Consider the following 23,269-nt stretch of genomic DNA (forward strand, 5'->3'; position numbering starts at 1 on the left):
AGTTTAAGATAAACACATAATTTGAAATGTTTGAATTTTCCTGCGGGACTCCAGTCCTATTATTCAATCTTGTCTCTTTACAGCCTTGGTCAGCCTACAGCCTGTCACAGTCTGAAGGATATTGTAACTATGGGCACGTCTACACGAGATGCATTAATGTATATTAGCCTAATGTGCATCACAGGTGCTTGTCTACACATACATACCCTTAATGTACATTAAAAATGACAAAATTAGGCTAATCATGCCTAAATTTGATACCTACAAATGCAGGTATCAAATTTAGGCATGATTAGTTAAAGCACATTAACACACGTGTAGATGTGCTAGCCACTAGGGGCACATGCCAGGGCTGTAGGGACTTGGCACCAACTTTAGTGACAAGTCTCTGCTTGTGTAGACACCTACCAAAATTGCTTAATGCTCATTAAATTTAGTTGCACTTAAATGCATATGTAGACACACCCTATGTTCACTTCTTTCTCCAGGCCTTCCTTGGAGTACAGGCAGGGATAAGGAATGAGAGGAGAAGATTAAGGACCAGCTGAGTCATCAAAAGAATACCTGCCTTTTTAAATCACAATCAAGTGGGAGGATGGGATGTGTCAATCTATAGCATGACTTTTTTCTGGGCAGTGTCCAGAGCATTGGGAGTTTTTAGGTGAAAGGTAAAAATCTGAGGTCACATACTCATCAATATCTTTAATGCATGGCATGATTCTCTCTGTTAAATGTCAGAGTAAACTGTCCAGTTCTCTAAATGATTAATGTACAGAAAGCAGGGCATAAAATGTTGTGTAGGTGGTGAACACCATGTAATTTGTACTGACCAAACATCTGTTTTCTTTTACCTTTTTTTAGGCTGAGTGTTAATCAGATCACAGATCATGGAGTAAGAGTGCTGTACGAAGAACTCTCCAAGTACAAAATTGTGTCTTACTTGGGGTATGTATCCACTGGGAATTGAAGAAATGGATTATTATTACATTTATATAGCAATGATCTTACAACAGTAGCACTTTGGGACCGCAAAGACAGGCAGGAAACCCAAGCAGGCTCATTAATTTATTGAACCTGAGCATGTTAGGCACTGCAGGCAGTATTTTGTGTCACAGCAGAGAGCACCGAAAGGTAGCTGTCATTATAAATGTGACACAACCTCAGGAGGGGAGCTGTTACTTTACACAGAAGACCCTCTTCTGCCTCCCTTGATCGCAGGGTGATCTCCCACGTATCACCAAAACAATCCCTGAAATACAGTACAGACCATTGTTTAGTTATTAGGCATGGGGCCAACTTCACAGCTCATACATGATCTCCTTGGGCTTTATCTGCTTCTATTGAAGTCACTTCTTGCTGTGATATAAAACAGAGATGGCTTAGAAGGGAAAGGGGGAACAGACATGTGACATTTTAAACTGCCATATTATTGGTTCCTTTTGTACAGAGGCACATAGTTAAACCATGTTAGTCTGAAGTCAAATAGAAGGCAAGGTAGATTTACACCTTATAGACCAACCAAAGTAGATATTTTATATATGCGTGTGTGTGCGTGTACACACACAGTATCTACTTTGATTAGTCTAGAAGGTGTAAATTTACCCTGCCTTTTGACTTCAGACTAACACAGTTAACTGTATTAACCAAGACAAGACATTATTTAAAAAAAAAAAAAAAAAAAAAAAAAAAATCAGCCAGGTACTTCATAATCATACTCAGTGTTGGCTGTATTTAATCAACTTCCTAGTCGGTTTCCATTCCTGAGCACATGCTGCTTTTAGCAGCAGTTGAAAGATAGACAGTGCATTTAATGTGGGGCTTTTTGCTCTGTTATGATTAGGGGGAAAAAACCTTGTCTTCTATTCAAATAAATATGGCGTATATGTATATAGCGTAATTTTTTGTGAGTTCAGGTGCTGTGAAAGGATGTGGAGAAAGCAGAGTATATAGACAGAGAAATTCCCACCTCTCCCCCAGCCCTCCTCCCCTCTCTCTTCCCCCAGCCTGCCACCTCCTTTGCCTTTTTACTCAAATTTCTCTCTTCTTCTTACATATCTGATGAAGTGATCTTCAACTCACAAGAGCTTGTGCTATATATTTACTTTGGCTAGTCTGTAAAGTGCAGTTCTATCATGCCTTCCACCTGTAGAACCATACTTGCACTTATCCATATATGGCATAGTAGTTTCTTTAAAGGTAAAATCAGATTTTAGTTAAGTTTGGGGTAGTGGGAAAGAGTACCTTCACTCACTACTTTTGGTTAAATGGCTGCACAAAGATTACTTTAAGAAAAATGAAAGTCAGTACCAAGAATTACTTTCTCCACCAGTGGCCTACTCTGCGTATATTTACTCAGATATCTGACTGTGGTGTGGAAAGAACACAATGCATTTACAAAGGAATTTTGAGACCTTTAAAAGACTGGGCACACATTTTATTGATGACTGTGCAACAGTATTTTTGCTCTGGTACAAAAATAAACAGAAGTTGCATTTGCTAGAAAAGAATGTTTATGTTTTCTTTTCCTCCACATACTGCACCTTCCCGCAAATAAATCCCAGGCTGATATCTGAATTTTATAGCTATCCATTTATTATTATATTTTCATATAATGTATCATATTACCTGCACATCAAACAAGACATATTCAAATTATTGTACAGTCTTCTTACAAACAAGGTAAGTACTATATGGGTGCTGTAAATCATTCAGCTTGCATATATTTAACTTACAGGTGAAATAATCTATTTTTACTATTTTTAAGCCTGTACAACAACCAAATTACAGATGTTGGAGCCAAATACGTTGCAAAACTCATTGAAGAATGCCCAAGCCTCACATATGTTAAGTATGGCAGATTTTTTTTCCTTTATGCTGTGCAATATGTATAATTCAGAGAAAGCAAATTTAAAGTGAGGAGAGAATTTTCTTGAGTAACAAAAAAAAGTTTAAGATGTGTATACATAGAGAAAAATAAGTGTGTAGCATTACCTACTTCCTTATAATACTCTGACAGGGATAACTACCTGTAGTTCTTTAATCTATAACCTTTACTGAAGACAGCGTCGTTCTGTGGGTAGAATTAAGTCCTATGTTAAAGGACAGCATAACACTTACGCACCTCAAACCCAGTCTTAGGTGCTTGAGTGAGATTTAAATGAACAATAAACTTTCTGTGAGCCTCTGAATGGGGGTGAATTTCAGTCACTGTACCTAATTTTGCATTTGTTTAGACCTGACCTTTCTACGTGTAAAAAGAGGAATTTTATCTTGGTATCACATTTCCATGTAAGAATTACCAAAATTTAGCTGATGACTTGTTGCCATTAGTTCCAGGGGATTTCCTGCAAATTGGAACATGTAGCCATGCACAATAGTAGTTTTCATTCAGAGACAGAAAATTAACCCATGGTTTAATTATCACCACCAGAAAAAAACTAAGAGTGAGAACAAATCATGAGATCCTGTGGAATAGTACAGCAATGGGAGGCAGAATCCAATCTGCTGTTAATTTGAACTACTCACATCCTCCCTATTTAAATATTTGTACTGTACTTTAAAGCCATTCTAAGTGCTAATTGGCTGTTGCCATGGTGATCTCAGGGGTGTGATACAGTTTCTTATACATTAGACACATCTCCCAAGGTATTCTGGCTTTTCTGAAAAACCCATTGAGTGCCATTAATTTCTGGATGACATTTGAGTTAGATGAGAATGGGAAGGAGGGGATGAATCCCATGTACATGCAAAAATAGGATGATTTAGAGTCACCGGTCTGAAATTTTTTTAAACAAATGCACATGCAATCAAGACTCCAACCTTTCTCAGATCACACTAATTTGTATCACTTAAATATCCACATACATGCCAAAACCAAAGGATTCTCCCCATCTGCCGTGGGCCAAAGACTTCACTGTCTTACACTGTTCAAGTGTTGTTTGCCCTCTTCAGCAACACCTGGCAGATGGAGACAACACCTATCACCTGTACTCCATCTTCCCTATGATTTGAACAAATTGAGGCCTGGAGGTAGTTGCAACTTGGGTTTATTAACTGTAACGCTCCAAAGCTCCACACTGGTAAAAATTGTATTCTGCTTTGGGGCATCATGGAACACCATACAGTGGCAACTCCTGTACCTCATGTTTCATGTGATGATTGGCAAAAATCCCAGCTGAGAGTAGGACAATGTTAAATTGTGCAGGGAATTATAACTAAAATTGTGCAGTTGGCTCATTTCTGAAGCTCACCTCAGTACATTTGACTGTATTTTCCTTTAAGGGCTGAAGTGCTGGCTTTCTACACAGAAGTGAGGTCCTCCTCATATTATATTTTGCATCTGGAAGTGACAGTAGCTATTTATTTATAATCAAAAGTTAAAATATGGGCAGCAGTGTTACTCAATGGACATCTGTAACTGACCTCTGACATTAACAAACTTGGCTATTAAGGTCAGTTTCTAAACTGGAGCTCAAATAGCAAACAGATTGTTTACATGGAAATAATTTTTAAAGAACTATTTTAACATTTAATATACTATGTGCAGAATAGGAGCAAACAAAATAACCACCGAAGGAGGGAAGAGTCTTGCCCTTGCTATCCAGAAAAGCAAAACAATGTTTGAAATCGGGTAAGTACAATTTGTTAATGCTAGCATTGCCTGTTTTTCATATGCTGGGCCAGCCATGGAGCTCTGACACTTAGTAGCACATGAGTATTTAGCCTACTACATGTAGGAATGGCAGCCATGCACCATCTCTTTTCACCCCTTTGCAAAGCTGAACTACAATGAGTAGAATTACAGACTGTTAGATTAATTCAGGTTTCAGTGTTGAAAGTTAGCATTTTTGTTTTCCCTTTTTCGCTAGCAACGTTTGACAAGTATAACCAAAACTCACCCAGCCTGCAGACCCCTTTCTATCTAATACCATTCAGCAAAGCACTTAGGTGGGTCTCAGCTGGAGGCTAGAACCTCTCCAAATGAATTTTGCCTAGCTTGAGAAGAAGTGTTCATTTAAACAGAATATATTGAGTTTCCACATTTTGAGGCTTTTCTAATCAACCTGAAATGTGCCTAAGGACTGTGGGAAATTGTTTGAAATGGTAGTGCTTAGATGACAGAGCTCAACTGATTTCAAAAGAGTACCAGCCAATTACCTGCCAAGCTGAACATTGCTCTGAGTTGAGTCATCAGGCTTTTCCTAATGAAGAATGTTGTACCTCAAAAACAGCCTTTTAGACCTCCTCTGACAGGGTGAATTTTCAAAGCCGGGGGTCTGGAGAGAAGGATTTGTCAGGCTCCTCAGCAGGAGGTGGTGGAATTACTCTGCGTAGCTTTGAAACTGTAGCTTTCTTCTGGCACTGTGTTTTACTTGTGTTTTATTTAATTAGAAATATTATTCCTTGAAAGCAGTCATAAAAATACAAAAGGTTGTACAGGCTTCATGGATTTTTATTCCTTCTTTTGGCTGTCTGTCATTGAAGGTAGTAATAGTCCCTCAGGCCCCTTGCAACAGTAATAGGCTTATGACTATTTTATCTCAGTGTGATACTGAAGAAAGGGGACCTGCAGCCAGGGTATGTGTGTCCATGTGCAATGGTCATCCTCGAGCACATGTCCTAGTGTGCATCTGGGGAGAGGATGAATCTTTCCCACCTACACACTTCTTGCAGGACATATCCTCAGCCTCTGCATGCAGGAAAGTAAGGAAACTGCTCCCATCATATTTGGGCTTGAATCAGGGAAATGACAGGATCTTGGTCCCTGTCTCCCATAGAACAAGAACCAGGGAGTAATGCTGCATGTACACTATAAAGAGATAGAACTGAAGGGTCTCCCTAGAGTTCTCTCCCCGAGTTAATCTCTGGATTCTGGCTTTTAATCCAGAAAAGTGCTGGGAGTGGAACTGGTAAGGCTCAGTGAAAGTGAGGAGTAACAAATTCCTGACAAGACTGAAGCACTAGTTAGTGACACAAGGTCATGGGGAGAGTGGAATGTGCGTTGACAAGGATGGCGTTAAATCCATGTGTCTGATTTTCCTGATTTCCTTTCCTTGCCAGAATGTGGGGCAATCAAATTGGAGATGAAGGAGCTAAAGCTTTTGCTGATGCGCTCAGGAATCATCCTACCTTAACAAATGTGAGGTAAAAAATAGAAAAACAAAAAACGCTTTGGAAATGCTGTCTTTCTAAAGTGCTTTGAAAACTCACTTGCCTCTGACCATCTTTACCTTAGAGCACCAGTTAGAAATGCAGTCTTTTCTCTGTGGCCAGCAGGCCACCAAGTCAAACAAAAATGTCTTTAGATTATGTGAGACTCCCTGTTAGAAAGAAGAACTGTACATCTGGCACCCTTCCTCTTCCAGTGCTTGAAATAGCAATCTGAGGCCTGGTTCCCTGTAACCTTGCAACACACGGAGGCTGACACCAGCATAAAGAGTGTGCCAGCACTGCTGTTTTGACTCATTCGCCCTGCTCTATAATTGCACAAGTTGCAGGGAGATGGAAAGTCAAGCCCCTGCTGTTGTAAGTATTATGGTTCACCCTCTGATGGAGAAATAGATCCATTTATTTAGTATTGCTCACTGTTGCAAACTCTTTGAGGGCAGAGTGTTTGCACAACATTCAAGCTGTAGGGGACTATAAGAGAGTAGTCCTCATAATCAGCTAGACCTCTGTTAAGAATGAAGTTCAGTATGTAGTATTGAGCTGGCACTAAAATGATTGAAGTTGGCAGTTGGGGAAACCAGCAATATAAATCTGACCCTGGAAGTTTCATCTCTTGCCAGTTTTTCAAATGCTTATTGGGAACTTGAGGGTGATTTTTCAAAGTCACTTTCCATGTCTAGTGCCTGCTTCTTTATTTTGACCTCTGTTGTCCAGTACCTTCATTCTGTTTCCTAGTGATAATGAACTCCATTATTAATGTTCTTTTGAAAGACAGAGCCAGTCTTTTCATTTTCCCCACAAGATGGCACACTTCAGTTTCTTCTGCACAAACATAGTGATTCTGGTCAGCATGTTTAGGATCACTGAAACATAAGAATCACTGTTAAACAGATCAGGCATAATTTGGAATCCTGCCCGTGGCATTGGCAAACACTGATGCTTCAGGTCTTGCCTAACACACAGCTATTCCAGCAGTGGCTTACCTTATTAAAACAGGTTATTTCAGCCAGTCTCACTAGTTGTGGGTAGACTTTTTTGCATCAGCGTATGCCTGAATAGGAAGCTAACTCCACCTGTTGTTTGTGGGCCTGATCCAGCGAAATCACTGGAGAGACGCCTGTTGATTTCAGAGGTTCTTGAAGCAGACCCGAAATGCTCTGTCAAATAATATGGCCCTGTATTAGTATGAAGGGTCTAGCCCTTTCATTTCACTGAGTGTCTGCATTTAGCATGCTCATGGCTGGTTCAGAGCTTGGGCTCTTGGCTCTGGACATAAGGAGGAAGGCCCGGCAGTACAGAGGTTCTCTTCCCGACTGCACACATTTCCCCTCACTGATGCCTCCTTACAGGTGCTGGGTTTTAATCCAAGGATTACACTGTGGAGGACAGTTTGGAGAGGTGAACAGTTTGGACAAGTTCCTGGATCTCTGCTCCAAGAAAGTTTCTGTTAGTAGTCATCTACTAGGTCTGATATAGTTTTTCATAGTTTCTAGGGTCGGAAGGGACCTGAGCAGAGCATCTAGTCCGACCCCCCGCCATGGCAGGAAACAATACTGGGGTCAAACAAACCCAGCAAGATGTTCATCTAACCTCCTCTTAAAAACCCCCAGGGTAGGAGCCAGGACCACCTCTCTTGGAAGTTGGTTCCAGATCCTAGCTGCCCTGACCGTGAAGTAGCGCTTCCTGATATCTAGCCTAAACCTTCCCTCTGCCAGCTTGTGACCGTTATTCCTGGTCACTCCTGGCAGTGCACAGGGGAACAGTGACTCCCCCAATGCCCGCTGATCCCCCCTGACTAGTTTATAATTAGGTGGCATTTGATTTTGGGCTTCTTTGGCACAAACATGAGGTGAAATTCACATCTACACCACTTGAATCCAACTACCACAACTGGATTTTGGGGAACTCAAATGAAACTTGAAAGCATAGGAGCAAATCTTTCCTCTATACGTGGAAGATTTGCTCCTGTGCTTTCAAGTTTCATTTGAGTTCATAAACAGAATTTTAAACACTACAACTTAGAATTTAATATTAGACAGACACGTTTGCCAAAATCCACTTGAAGAAAAGGGAAGCAAATTAAAAAAAATACTGTGGTCTTCTACACTGAAAACCGTGCAAGTTTAAAGGTGTATGCAATAGCAGCACTGTGTTCTAGAATAACATTTCTGCAATTGCAGCTATTGTGATAATGTATATCATTTGATAGAATTATGGCAAATGCATCTGCAAGTATGCACGTATTGTTGATTACATGCTCATCTCCTTCCTTTTTGAAAACATTTGGCTCCCATAGACACTGACCACAATTCTTCTTTCAGTCCTTTAACTTAGTGATTCTTAACATTTTTAGATTCAAGGCACCATTTGGAAAATGTCAGCTCTTAATATTCACTCTATTTTTAAGTATAGAAAAATAGTAGAGCAGTTCTGTTGCAAAGAACTGAGAAAGACTGCAACAGGTCATCATGTTTTTAACACTATTGGTTCTTATTTGAAATCTCCAGGTTTATCTTGTGAATCATATTTGCACACCTAACAGTGCAAAGGATCTTAAGGTGCTCCAGGGTTGAGGAGTGCTGCCTTGCATAAAATTGCCTGATGCTAAACCTTGAACCCTGTGCAACTGAGAACAGAGTTGGGTCCAGGCTTCAACAACAGAAGCCTGCCCGTGAGTTGTTTCCACTTGTAAAGTGTTAATTAGTTACTGTTTGCAAAGCCTTTGAGCAAGCAAGCCCCCATCTAAATGTTGAGTACTAGAATTAGTTTTAACACCATTACGGTTACTTATTTTTGTTTGATATGAGAATTTCAACTTTTTTTTTTTTTTTTTTTTTATAAATCTCTTTCTTCACAGTCTCGCATTCAGTGGCATTACAACTGAGGGAGGCAAAAGCATTGCTGAAGCTATGCAGCACAACAACACAGTGAGGATATTTTGGTAAGCCATGTTGTTGTATTCTACTTCAGCTTATATATCATATATTCAGCTTGTATTAATGAAATTCAGTGGGCTGCAAATGAGAACTGCAGCTATTTTTTTTTCCACATGGGAAAGTCCATCTCATTTCCCTCTGGAATGGGCATGAACATGAACAGCCAGCAACACTTGTTGCTCATCTCTCCTGAAGAAGTGCTGGAGCCCAGCATATTTCACACTGAGGATATGTCTGCACTGGAGGGTGCAGATGTAAGTACAGCACAGGTAGGCATACCTATGCTGTCTTTCCTCTTGCAAGCACTGGTAGCAATAGCAGTGAAGATATAGACACAAGAGCTTTGGCATAATCTAGCAACCAGAGCATCTCTAAGTCATCTTTTACAGCCCATGATGCAGTTCAGGGTACCATATTTTCACTGTTGCTGTTATCTGTGCTAGCTAAAACAAAGCTAGTATAGGTAACTATGCCTACCCCTGTTTCAAGCACGCATTCATTTGATAGTGTGGAATGGGAGTGGCCAACCAGCAACCTCTGTGGTGCACAGCAGATCAGGAAGGGAACAGGAAGTAGATAGGGCAGGAAGCAGAAGGCAGGGCAACAGATTGGGCAGAGGAAGGGAATTGGAGTGAAACTCAGGTAAGGTGCAGGGCTAATTTGTGGCACCTCTTCCAAAAAGATTGGCCACCACTGGTACACACTTACCAGGATTTTAAGCCAAGCAGCAAAAGGCATTAACTCCTTTCACAGGGAAGCCTATAGAAGCCGCCACAGAAGCTGCCTGTTGCCAATTGCTAAGATAAGATTTTCACTTGAGCTCATCAGTGCAGAGAGAAACCAGAACAGGAGGTAGCTTGGTAGGATTCCCCAAGGGGAAGATCAAATGTTGATGCTTCCCTTTCTAGCTCAGAGCCTGGGAGGGAACAGAACAGAAGCACTCCCACAGAAGAAACAGAGGTGGGTTTGGCACTCCAGGGTATTAAGAATGCTTCTCCTTCTTGCTGGGGAGGAAACTCCCAGACTGAGAAGCCTGAAGGTCCCTCCTAACAAATGCATTGACGCAATTGCCGATTTTGCTGTGAGGCTAGGCTGGGTGAGTCTGTAACGTGGACTACGTGCATTCCCATGGCCCTAGCTGTGTTGCTGGAGGAGCTCCCACCATCTGCAGGTGCCTGGGCCTGGCTATTTGTTTCTCTCATTTCTTTTGCTACTGCACTTTGGCCATTCAGCAACACAGAGAACAAAGCCTCAATGAGAGGAGCCATTTACAGAGACTAAACTGCAATGCAATCTGTGCAAGGCAAGTGGGACAGGACCATTCTGCTGTGGGGGCAGCATCTCAGATCCACTTTGCACAGGTGTAGATGGCTAAAGTAGGTGCCAGGCCATGGGGAGAAAAGCTCCATGTCCAGCTAGATTCAGTGAGAAGACACCTGAGCATCAGTGGCATACTGCGAAAGTAAGGACCACCAGACTCCTACTATCAACTGGTAATGTGCACAAGACTGGTTTACTGCTCTGATCAAGCAGAGTTCCTCCATCTTGGGATTATTTTCTTGAGTCAGATAGAAACACTGTCCCCAGCTATGCCTTCCTCCCATTTACATAGTTCTTTGTACTGGCATACACTTTTCTAATACTAACATTGCTCACTGCAAATGCACCTGTAAATCCTAGCACTAGGAGCTCTACAAAAGCTAGTTACAGAGCAAGGCAGCTCCCTTCCTCTTTGGCCTTCCATTCTCCACATCAATCCCATCTAGAGCACAAAAAATTCTCCCAAGCCTGTGGACCACAAGGATTAATGGCCTCTATTAAATTCAGGCTTCTTCCTCCCTCAGATCCCTGCAAGCCTCTGCACTGCCCCCCCGCCAACCTCTGCAGCTCTACTCTCATTTCTTTCCACTCTTCGCTTCACTTTCCCCTTATTCTCACCTCACTTTTGTTTTGAGAGCAGTTTCTTTGTTCTCGCATGCTTTCATGCTTTCTTTGATGCTTACAGCTATGTTGAACTGCCCACCTCTTCTAATGCACAACCTCCCCTCCCCCCAGTATGTTCTCCAAGGCCCAGTCCTCCTAACTCACATCAGTGAAGTCCCACCTCCACCCACATTTTCACCAAAAGAGCCAGTACACTTCCCTCTCCTACCTTTTGCCTTCTCCCCAGAGTATTTTGCATCCAATCTTTGAAGTCACTGAGGGCAGGAACTATTTGTGGCTTATCTAAAATTTAGTGCATTTGTCAGCAAGTTAAATAACTGTGAAGCAAAAGATGTGAAATGAGGAGCTGTACAAATATCTCCTGATTGAACTGTCTCCCTCTGTTAGGTTGACTAAAAATGACTTGGATGATGAGGCTGCAGAGAGCTTTGCAGAGATGGTGAAAGTCAACAAGACGCTAGCACATTTGTGGTGAGTTCCACTTACACACAGGTCTGGTCTCTTTGACAACCACTGCATTATGGCTTCAGCTTGAGGCCTGGTTAGGTACCATAAACTTTCCGGGCATGGCCTGGATACGCTGGGTGTTTGGGTGACAAGTTAAATAAGACCTGCTGCCGCTAACATTTTTCAGGCTTTTGGAAAATGTGCGTGAAGTCGGACACCTTCATCCACCTTCAGGCACAACAGCAAAGGTCCTAAGTTTTAGAGGTGCTAAACATTGGCAGTTCATAACAAAAAACAGTGGAAACTCTTGGAAACTTTTAGAATACAGAGACTTTGACTGGAGGTGCTTAGCTTTTGGCATTTACAACTGAACCTTTTGTGCACAGTTTATTCTAAATCTCTCTTAAAATAGCATGAGCATATCTTTGGACCAGCGCCTGCATAAGGGCTCAGCACAACTCAGTCACTGCTGCCAGTAGACAAATTTATATCCTGGCTTTCCTGGTTAAGCCAACTCATGTCTCCAAATGGCAAATGGGCCCAGGCAGATATTTACACTTGAGATGAAGCCAAGCATTCTACCAGTATCTAGAAGGATTCACAGTGTTTTGCTGTATTTCCATCCATTGACCAAGTATAGAAGGTCCTTTAAAGTAAACTCCTCTTTGCCGTACTTCAGAGGTTCTTGAAAACGAATTCTCTCTACCATCTGAGTTACAAACCTCTGCTAGTTATGGGGGACTTCACCAAGAACTATGAGGCACATGTTGAGGGAGGCCAGGCTACTATAGATCAGTGGTGTTTTCAGATTTGTGAACCCCTCCCCCTACCCATTAGTAAGGATCACCTGCTCCCTCAGTTTCTGTATTTGTACATTTTATGTATTTTTCTTTTTAAACACTCATGCTAGGGGGTAGTTTATGTTTGATAAAGGAGCATTTCAAATGCATTTCTCCATAATCAAAGACGAGATGGAACCCTCCATGGACCCAGTAATCATGGCTCAGTTAAACTGGCTGGAGAAGTTGCCTGGATCTGTGGCTCACGTACATCTGCCCAGAAGTGGAATGTGTCAGGAATACTTCAACTCTGATGGAAACCAACTTCACCGAGAGGGTTTGCACCCACTTACACCTAGCCTGTTTCCAAAAGTCTCCCAATTTCTCACTGGCTTGACAAATGGGACCAGGATTAGAATAGCATTTGGGTCTCTCACATGATAAATAGTAACTTCTTAAAAAAAGTCAGCCTGCCGCAGAATAGGCACATAAAATTCTGTTTGCATCACTTAAATGGTGCTCCTTTGAAGAGTTCTAGCTAAATAGAAAATATAACTCTGACAGATTAAATCAGAGTAAAGCATTTTTATGTCAGTGGATTCAGCTTTCCTAACCCCACACTGAGAGCAATCAGCTCCTGCTCTTCAATCAAAAAGCAGATGTTCCAGCAATTGTATAATTAAACTCAATAACCCTAAAACACATGCACATACTTGTAATCAAGAAGCTTTAAGAGCCCAGCCCTACTTCTAGGAGTACATCTATGGGGAGACTGTCTGCCACCATCATGCTGTCTGCAGGGACAGAAATCAGAACCACCTCTCCTGGCAGCCATCCAGCCATGCTCTTCAGTGTCAAGCTTAGCTAGGAACTAAGCGTTGTTTTCTCAGTCAAACACCCCAGACATTAGCCACTTGTGCAAGGAAGGCAATGCTGCAAATTGTACCTGAACAGCTGGACTGACAAAGTGCTTTGTTTTCAGGCTTATCCAGAATCGAATTACAGTCAAAGGGGCCCAGTATCTCTGTGAAGCTCTCCAGGAGAACACTGCCATTAAAGAGATCTGGTAAGGCCCTGAGTCTCAGTAAGCTGCTTTCCAAACCACTCTGACTACAAGCTGCTTGCAGGAAGGTTTTCTGGTTTGTTTCATTTCGTTTTGGGGTATTTTGGGGAGCTTTTCCAGAAAAAATTTAGATCAAATTCCTAGAAAGTCAGTGTATTTCCAGCCTGTGAGGTATGTGACTTTCTACTCCAGCTATCTTGGCTAAGCTAATTCATGCCTCCAAATAGTAAATAGACCAAGACAGATATTTGCACTTGAGATGGAATCAGTCTCCCAGTAGCTGCAGGAACTCACCATTTTATTACTGACCAAATGCAAACACTTGTACCCACAGTCAGTCCTATAGGCTTCTCTCTGACTGCATACCTGGCCACTTAAGAATCAGGGTCTTTTACAGTCTTGAATTTTGTTTAACCTGAATTAATGTTTTCCAGCTTTCTTTTTTAATGTTTTTATGCTCCTAAACAGCTAAACCAAGATGCAGGTGGAGCTGCATTTAATTAGCATTCACAGTTTAGCTAATCAAGTTTGTGCTTTGATTTTTTTTCAGGCAGCGCTCCAGGCACAAAAAGTGCTAAGCTGCAAGATTAAGTTCTTGCAAGATTTGCTTGCTTTAGATTATGGCGGCATCAACCCCAATGTGCACACTTTGAGGCACAAAGCCAAACTCCCTCCACCTTCTCTGTGGGGTGTTAGAACTAGCAGAATCAGACTACTTTTAGCGCTGCTGCTTTTAGGCTAAGTGTTTGCTCCACCACACACACGCATAGCTATATAGAGAGATAGAAATAAATAATATATCCCCCCCATATACACACAGAGTTAAAAAAATGCAAGGATGTTAAGTTCTTGTTTTGAAAGAGCTCCCAACAAGGGAGCCTGTCTTTAGGTTTCCCAGTGAGAGTAGCTGCATTTTCTGAGGGGCTACAGCCTTTTTAGGCCTTGGTGAGGGCTCAGTACTTTTGAAAACTAGGCTATTTTAAATCAGGGACCTAAATGTGAATCTAGGAGCCTAACTTTAAGGACAACACACAACATTTTGCTCTAGAATATTTAAGTAGTCCATGAAATAGCCCAGTAAATTAGGTTTTGTCCCTTTTATAGTGACACGGATGAATGAGAGTGAAATGGGAACTAGGGTTTTGTCCATTTGTACTAGATGCCCAGTACTGTGAACCTTCAGTAGTTGGATGTTACCATTCACAATAGCCATGCCATTGTCAGCCAGTCACCCCACAGGCCTTTCAAAGCAGCATAGCCAACTTAAAGGCCATGTCTTGGCCTTCTTGCAGTCAAGGCTGTCTGGCTGTCTAAGGATGGTGCTTCTAACTCCATCATGAGATAACCAATCCCTGATTCAGTTTTCTAAAGTGCCAAGCCCCTAGTAAGCTCTTGTGCTTGCACAGGACCTATTTATTTAAGTAATTTAAGCCACTGCTTTTGAACAGTGTTGCCTCAGTATCTGTAACAGGGACACCAGTGTGAACTGGGTGTAAGGCACACCCTGCTGGGCTGTGCTCTGAGGTAAGCATCTGGCACACAGAGCCTGAGGAAACCTATCTCTGCTTCAAAACTTTGAAAGAAGCAAGAGACCCGGAATTACCAAAAGCTACAACATGGGCCCTGGTTTACTCTCCTTTCCTTTCACCCTCTCTGACAGTTTAAACGGGAACCCGATAAACCAGGAAGAGGCCAAAGCCTTTGAAAATGAAGAGCGGATTGTTTGCTTTTGAGCGACCACCTTCCAGTTTGGACAAGCTCAGTGTTACAAATGCTGCTTCAGCCCTTGGACAGTAGAGCTTCCATGGCCTCCATCTGTACTGGGGGCAAGTGTCGAGCTGCAGCCTAGGAGAGAGAGATGTGCAATTCACTGGCTTCCTGTGAACACACTGTGCTTCCCCCCACCAGCCCCCACTGAAGTGCCTGCCTATTACTCTATACTTCTGCTGAGTGCAAAGTTGCCTTAATTACTAATGAATGCATGGTGTTTGAAGAGAAAATGCTAAGTGTTATCAACCTGCACCCACTGGCAGATCTCTGTATATTGATAAATAGATGTATTCTGTACACAGGTGTAAATAACACTAACTTATTTATATTTATATACACAATAAAGGGAGAAGGAGCTTGTGAAAAATCCAAAAGCTCACAAGCTTTCTACTCACTGTCACTAAAATAAGTTTGTAAGCCCTTGGATACTATCAGTGGAAACATAAATCATTTCTGGTGGTTTTCTATACTGTTGCCCTCAGCACTGATAGTCTCTCCTGACTGATACCTGGAACCTGATTTTCAAAGGTGCTGTTCTTGCTGACTCTACTTGGAGTACCAAATACTCAGCACTCCAGCAAAGTGGTATCTTGGACTTCAGGGCATTGATTACTTTTAATAATCCTTCCCCTACATAGGAGCTGGTTAGTGCAGCTTCCCCTAAATACTCTTAAGGGCAGCCCGTGCTTGCATAGCCAGCATGGCTTTCCTTGTCCAAAGAATTAAAGTAGGTTGCTCTCTCAAGTACTCTGCCTTGGAACCTGGCCCTAGAAGGTGCTCTGATGGCAACATACTGTACGAGTTGCCTAGCTTCAAGGTGGATAAAAACAGATCGAGACAAGCAGGAACTTCTTATCCCTGAAGCAGGTAAGAGCAGGAGCATGTTAGCACTGGTGTGAAAGGCTTTCCTTCTCTATGTGATTGAATGGAGACACTGAATGTGTGGGAGAGGGATTAAAATGCAAAGGAAAGTGTGGAGCTAGAACATGGAGAAAAAGATTTTCAGAAGCAAGGATTTGGGGAATGCAGGAGGAGGTGCTTTAAAGAAATATGGCAGAGGGCCAAGTATTCAGTGCTTCCTGCTAATCAGCCCCCCATTGTTAAACAGCTCAAGCACTCAACATGTAAAGTAGCTAAAGCAACAGCTACTCAGAAAAGGCTTAGGCAGTGTTTCTAAAGTTTTCTTTTGCTAAATCATTGTTACTCTAAGATAGTTGAAAGAGCTGTTTTAGACTTCCCAACCACTGAGTAGCCCACAAAACCCTGATAGGCCAAAGATGATTTAGGGAAAAAAAAATCCAGACCTCCGCAAAAATTAAATGTGAGAAAGTTCTTGTGTATATTTCAGATCCATGCCTCACTCCATCTCCCTCCTAGCCCCCACACCAGTCCATGTCAGTCTGCCCCCAAACACACTTAAGCATACTTCAAACCCTGCAGAAGTGTTTTGTTACATTCAGGGGATTTTTCTTCCTTGGCTGTTACATCAGCAATGAGCCTTTCTTCACAGTGAGACCAACTGATGAGGTTTTTGCCTGTCATCAAGAAATCAGGCAACTTACAATTTGTACATATGGATTGTATGTTTACTAAAGCAAAAAAAAGGTCAAGTTACACAGGCAGCATGTTTCAACCACAAAACATCTGCCCACACAAGGCACTTAAAGCCCTCTTCATGGCTGTTTTTTTTAATTAGACAAAGGGATGGGGCAAAGGGTAGGTCTCATTGACCTCTTCCCAGTCACTCTTGACTGGTAGCAGGCACCAACAAAATAAGGTTCTGCCCTGAGAGGTGCTGAGTGCCATTGGCTCTAGTTGCGGTCAAGCAGGAACTTCTCCCCCAGCAGGGGAGCAAAGTGCCGAGGGAGCCCAGCGTGCTCCAGGAAGAATTAAACTTTAGGCCTGGAGGAAAGAAGGGTGCATTTTACAACTGAGAGCATTATTTTCCTCTTACTGGCTAGTCACAGAGATGACAACTCAGTATAAAATGTCCCTGCATGGAATAGTGCTCCATCAGGGCTCAGCCCATCAGGCTTCCTTATTCTGTAGTTTGGGACAATGTTTGAAAAAAATTGCTGCCTAACACTCATGGATGATTGTCACAAATGCTGTCCCATGTTGTCTGTTACAAACCATGTGTCCAGTTCTGTTACAGCTGTTTACTGGATTGCTAACAGTAACTTGCACTGAATCTGCCAGTAAATGCTCGCCAAGTTGGACCCTGTGCTAAGAAGCTGACTATATATAGCACTGTTATAAAAGGCCCACTCCAGTTCTTGTGATTAACTTCAGAGAAGGATTCATATTCACAAAGCTTCTGCCCTTTGGCTGGAATATGAAGAGGGCCTAAGCATCCTGAGTACTGTAGCCTTAGTCCAAACACCCACATATCAGCTCCTGTTCCAAGTGCAGCCACAACAGTGATCTGTTTTGCACATTTATTCCATGGCTTCAATAGTCCCAGTGATTTGGTTTTGAGATAATATGGCTGCTGTTCTGGGGGGAGGCTGAATATCCTTGGCATGTTGGTAGTTTTTTTCCCCTATCACAAGCATTGAGAGGGTCCAAAGGAAGGCCACTTGCATGATCCGGGGACAGCAGGGCAGACCCTACGAGGAGAGGCTACGGGAGCTTAACCTATTCAGCCTTCGCGAGAGAAGGCTGAGAGGGGATCTAGTGGCCGTCTGTAAACTTACTAGGGGGGACCAGTGGGGAATGGGAGAGACCGTGTTCCCCCGAGCGCCTCCCGGAGTAACAAGGAATAACGGCTATAAGTTGTTGGAGAGTAGGTTTAGATTAGACATCCATAAGAACTACTTCACAGTCAGGGCTGCTAGGATCTGGAACCAACTTCCAAGGGAAGTGGTGCTGGCTCCTACCCTGGGGGGTCTTTAAGAGGAGACTCGACATTTACCTGGCTGGAATCATTTGAGCCCAGTTTTCTCTCCTGCCCAGGGCAGGGGGTCGGACTACAAGGTCCCTTCCAACCCTACATCTATGAATAAGCTTATTGAGATACTGGAGGTAAGCTTCCAGGCTATGCCCCTGCAGCCAGCAGCACAGTCCGTGTTTGCTCCAACTTAGGTCTTTGGGAAGCAAAAATTAAGATGGCCATTACATTTTGTTAGTACTGTAATTTGCTAAAGAAATGCTTGTACAGAGCGCTGTCTCCTCTTTAACAGTCCTGTATTCATTTGCTCCAGGTAGGGGTCCAGTTCCCAGTGCAGAACAACCCCTACAGTTTGGTTCTACAAGTGCCCAGAAAAAACAGCACAGTAGGAAGGGGGATGTGCAAAGCAGCTTGAGGATGCACAGTTATACACTGCCTACAGCAGTGGTTCTCAAACTCATCAGATTCAAGGCACCCCTTCAGAACTTTTGTGAATTAAGCATAACCCCATTTCAAAAACTAATTAATATATTAGAGGACTCAGGCTTACATCCTTGCAGAGGCAGCTGCCAGTGGGGGCAGGTGAGCAGCTAGGCAAAAAAAGCCTGATCCTTCCCTTATCTCCTCATACCTGGCTTATCTCCTCAAACTTCCTGCTGCACCCTTTGTTACACCCCAGCACCCTTGATGAGAATCACTGGTCTAAGTCCCTATTACAAGTTAACCCCAGAGACAAGGTAGCAGTTTTATCAGTCTGTGTTTCTCTGTTCCTATCTGCTCTGGGCAACACAGCATCTACTTGGCTGGTCCAAACCTTGCAGGTTTACTAGGGAAACAAAAAACCCATCTTTATTCAAGGGCTAAGGACTTACTCAAGGACTGGCCCTTGAAATGACCCAGGGCAACTCATTCACTTCCAGCTCAGTTTGCATCTTTTACCTTTAGGCCCATCCCTATCACAGGAGGCAGGGGGAATTCATTATAAAACTGTTTTCATGTCAGCATCAGACAGACACAGTGGCACATCACCTAAACTTGTGCAAACTTTTTAAAAGACTGTTTAAAAAGGCTCCTTACGTAAGGGTAGGTGTGGCAAGGCACTTGGGGTGCCTTCCATTTTAAGAGGCTGGGCAGCCTGTGAAGCCACTGGCAGGTGTGGGTCAGGGCTAAATTGGGCGGGGGTGAGGGGATGGTCAGCTGACCCAGGGAGCTGGCAGATACAAGTCCAGACCTGAGAGAAGCTGGCAGTAACAACACCTGGGAGCCTGCTGAGAACATCACCTCTGGCTGAAGAAGGCCAGCTTGGAGAGGACACCTAAACCAGCCTGAAGGTTTGGGGAGGAACTAAGGGGGATGAGGAGGTCCCTAGGGACCCAGGGAGGGGTCCAGAGCCCAGTGAGAAGCTAAGTGGGACCAGCAGTGGTCCAGATCCTAGTGAGGGGATGAGTGTTGGACCAATGAGGGTCCAAGAATCCCAAAAGGAGGCTTAAGTGAAAGAAAACATTTATAAAAGGATGTCATCTATGAGGCATGGGATATGGTGGAGGCAAGGAATGGAGCCATGCAATTAGCACATAAAGCAAAGACCACATGCACCTGGCGATCATTTGGAAGAACAGTTTAGGAAGCCCTGGTGCCTCCCTCATTAAAATAACATATCAAGGCATGGCGGGCAACTAGAAGGGGTGATTGCCCACAAAGTGAGGGCTGCAGGGGCTTCACAGCCACCCGTGCAGAGGCACCCTGCCACAGTAAGTTATGCACCTAGCTGTAACAAGACCCTGGACATGCAACATGCTAAAACTGAATCTTCCATGGTTTTTCACACCAGGGCACCTTACTCTGAGGTCCAGAATGGACAGACAGACTAGCAGTAATCTAAGGTCAGCTGCATGCAGTACATGTTATTACAGCGAACCTATTTGTACTAAGCAAATATCTACGCCAGAGCAACTGCTACCATAGAATAACTGCAAACACACAACACCAGCTGACCCCAGCTGACTTCCTGCCCTTTGGGCAGGGGGCTGGACTCAATGATCTCCTGAGGTCCCTTCCAGCCCTGATGTCTATGAAATCTATGAAACACTGACACGTTGATGTATTTTTACTATTTTTCTTCGGGTAACTCCCAATTTCTAGTAAGTTACACCAGTAAACATGTTGCAAGTCCAAGACCTTAGTGCCTTCCCAGCTATTCATATGATGCAGATGCTGTTTGAAAAACGAAGATAAAAACACTCTGAAGATTCCTGCTGCTCCAGAAAACAGCGGATTAGGTCCAAGGTACTGCACTTTACTCTGCCATGTGCTACTTCTTCAGCAACCTTGAGAGCTGACCAGGACCATCAACACCTTAACTCTGCTCCTAGTCCAGCAGAGTTACTGTGTGCATCCATCAAGTCCTTTTAAATAGAAACAGCACAGAATCCACCATGTGCCCCCAAGTACCGCAGCACCTTAAAGGTGGCAGGGGGTGGGGAAGAGGGGACTGCATCATTAATCACGTTTATTTCTTTGCAGTTGTGATCACTCAAAGTAGGCAGGGATGGGTCAGAATCTGTTATAAAACCTTATGCCATAGACAACAGCAGCAGTCAGGAGTCACATTTTACCTCAGCAACCCCAGGCCAAAAGGCAACAAGACTACAACCTGGAACTTCGATGGAAACTAGAACTGGAGGCGACACCAGCATTTTGTTTTTCAGCCAGGGGATTATGTTATCTGAGAGGAAAGCAGCAGCGCGAGAGCGAGTTACAGCTTCCCCCCAGCAGAATTAAACAGCATTAAGACCATGATAGACAAAAATGTACCCAAGATAGGATGTCACCTACTGTACTTCAGAGACTGTACTGATTCATCTTGACGCTACTGTTGGCTATTACCTTCCCCAAGGGAGGGATTCATTCTAGCCGGCAACTATAGCCTCCCTGGAAAAATCAGATAAGGCTTGTAAACCAGTATTTACTTAGAGGTGTTGGAGGTGGTGGTGGGTCCCATTCCAGCTGCCTGATTCCTAATCTACAAACTGACTGGGGATCCAGAGGCAGCTACTGACACTAAGGAATTTCCATGGCTTATTCTAATTTATTTACACTTCATCTGAGATGAGCAGCTGGGCTTAATCCCACCTCAAACTGAAGAAGCAGCAGCAACTAAAGCAAGGAGTGTTATGCTGCTTTAGTTGGACCATAATTCGGTCCAATTATGATTATGTGTTACAAATTGAAGCTAAGGCTTCTCATTTGAGCAAAACCCATTATCATATTTATTCAAATACAAGACAAGGTTTTCCCCACCCCAGTCAGCACGGGAAAATTCACATATGAAGTGTGGGGGGGGGGTGGGGGGGGGCAGGCATAGACTGTCCCCAAGCCCAGGCTGGGGCTAAAGTCAGACCCACAGATGGCTATGTTGGGATGGAAGCAGCAACAGGCAAGTATTACCTGCTACCCCTTCCACATAGCAGCAAGGACTGTAAATAGCACCTACAGCATACAGCTACCCTGGAACAGCTGCTCATCTGTTTGCTGTAGCTTAGTGTCATTTACATTGGTGTACAAAACCATATGAAAATGTGTCATGCATTCAGGACCTCAGAGAGGAGAGTCTTCAAGGTCAGCTACACGTAGCACATCCTCTTAAAGGACCTGAAGAACAGGAGAGTATGCGTTTCTTCTCCACTGCCATTCAGTGCCCGTTTGGTCTCTGCAGACTGCTGTTTATCACTGTAAATGGCTCTGGCAATTTATCTTGCACCCAATCTTAGGAATGGCAATGTGCCCATTGACTCATTTCACTGAGTCCTCAGTTGCCATTAGATTGTTACCCCTCTTGGCAAATGAATCTGGGCTGAACTTGAATGAAATGCCCTTCATATGAAAAGCTCCAACTCCCATTCCAATGTTTCTCAGATGCAGTTGCTCACTCTTTATGGTATGTTTTAAATGGGCTGTGTTCATACAAAACATGAAGCCTTCCAACTAACATAATTAAGAGGGTTACAGATTGGTTACTAGTTGGGACTATGGAGCTCCTAAACTTGTAATACAGGACCTCGATATTTTGTAAATTCAACACAGCAACTGTTCCAGAAGGCGGCACATGAACCTACACGCTCCTCCATTAGCAACCACAGTTTTTCTACCCTTTCTTCAACTTGAATTCAAGAATGGGAAAAGGCTAGTACTGTCTATTCCCCTAATGCCAAATAGCCAATGCTTCAGTCAAGTTCCTCAAGAGTGCCTTATGGCACGGCTCATTCTAATGACATGGATCAAGGGAGTCAGCGATCCAAATGGTGCTTTGGGCTGAAGTTAAATCCACTTGCAGCCAGATGTACCTCATCACACCATAAACCAAATCAGAAATTCTGTTTAGGACCTCTTAGAGATGTACGAGACCCTTTTCCAATTGCACTGGCTGGCTGTGCAGTAATGACCTCCATCCTATTTCCTGGGACAATCCTATACATGCAGAAAAACCCAAGCTATATAAATAACCACTAACATGCAAGCTAGAAGAATAAGGCCTCAGTCAGAAGGTCAAGGGTCTCCTGAACCTAACTCCCCAAAGAGCTAATATGCCAGTGTCTACTATCAGTGACACACAAGGGAACAATATGACTAACATTGTATCTGTTCACCTTCACCTCCCCAACCTGAATGACTTCTTATAGGTCAGTTAGGAGCAGCCTGGGAGCAGCCTTCGGTTCAGGTGCAAAGTGAGACCCAAAATCATGCCTCATTACAGCTTCAGAGGCATCTTACTTGACTTGACTCCCTACTTTAGACCTTGCTACCCCTTAGGTAAATGATGCAGTTGAAGGGCATGCTAGAACCTGAAGGTGGCATCATCAAGCCTATCAGTTTTTATCTTGATGTCATGAAACCTGACACTAATTGAACCCTGTGAACCTAAAACAGAACTAAAAGGGAGCATGTTTCACATCCATGAATCGATGAATCTTATAATTCATCAGAATCGGCATCCCTTCACTGCAATGAGTGTGAAAAAAGACTTGAGATTCCAAGCACAAAATTCATTAGGGCACAGAAGTGTCCTAAGAAACTGCAGTGAGGAGGGGTTGAAGCAGCTGCTCATGGGGGATGAGGAAAAGCCATCCTGGGGAAGGCTAAGGACAGCTGCTCAGTTTAGAAAAGTTGTTTTCTGATGCCACTGTTGTTTTCTGCTGGGGCTGCAGTTGGCCCGAATCTTTAGCTATGGTATCCATCTATTCTCTAATCTGTCAAGAACAAGAAAGTCAGTAAT

The 23,269-nt window shown here is 43.2% G+C and overlaps 1 protein-coding gene across 2 annotated transcripts in view; it reads left to right on the top strand.

Moving 5' to 3' along the window:
• Positions 1 to 15,481, top strand: part of NOD1 (nucleotide binding oligomerization domain containing 1) — a 30,534-nt gene extending 15,053 nt beyond the window's left edge. For both annotated transcript variants that reach the window (XM_019536588.1, XM_019536580.1), the window contains exons 5-12: positions 862 to 945; positions 2,765 to 2,848; positions 4,547 to 4,630; positions 6,061 to 6,144; positions 9,026 to 9,109; positions 11,436 to 11,519; positions 13,257 to 13,340; positions 14,998 to 15,481. In XM_019536588.1, coding sequence (XP_019392133.1) covers positions 862 to 945; positions 2,765 to 2,848; positions 4,547 to 4,630; positions 6,061 to 6,144; positions 9,026 to 9,109; positions 11,436 to 11,519; positions 13,257 to 13,340; positions 14,998 to 15,070 — 661 coding nt within the window. In that variant the 3' untranslated portion in view covers positions 15,071 to 15,481. The remainder of the gene's footprint in view (positions 1 to 861; positions 946 to 2,764; positions 2,849 to 4,546; positions 4,631 to 6,060; positions 6,145 to 9,025; positions 9,110 to 11,435; positions 11,520 to 13,256; positions 13,341 to 14,997) is intronic.
• Positions 15,482 to 23,269: the final 7,788 nt, after the last annotated feature.

The sequence above is a fragment of the Crocodylus porosus genome, unplaced genomic scaffold (assembly GCF_001723895.1).
Source record: "Crocodylus porosus isolate Cpor-Errol unplaced genomic scaffold, CroPor_comp1, whole genome shotgun sequence".
Lineage (NCBI taxonomy): Eukaryota > Metazoa > Chordata > Crocodylia > Crocodylidae > Crocodylus > Crocodylus porosus.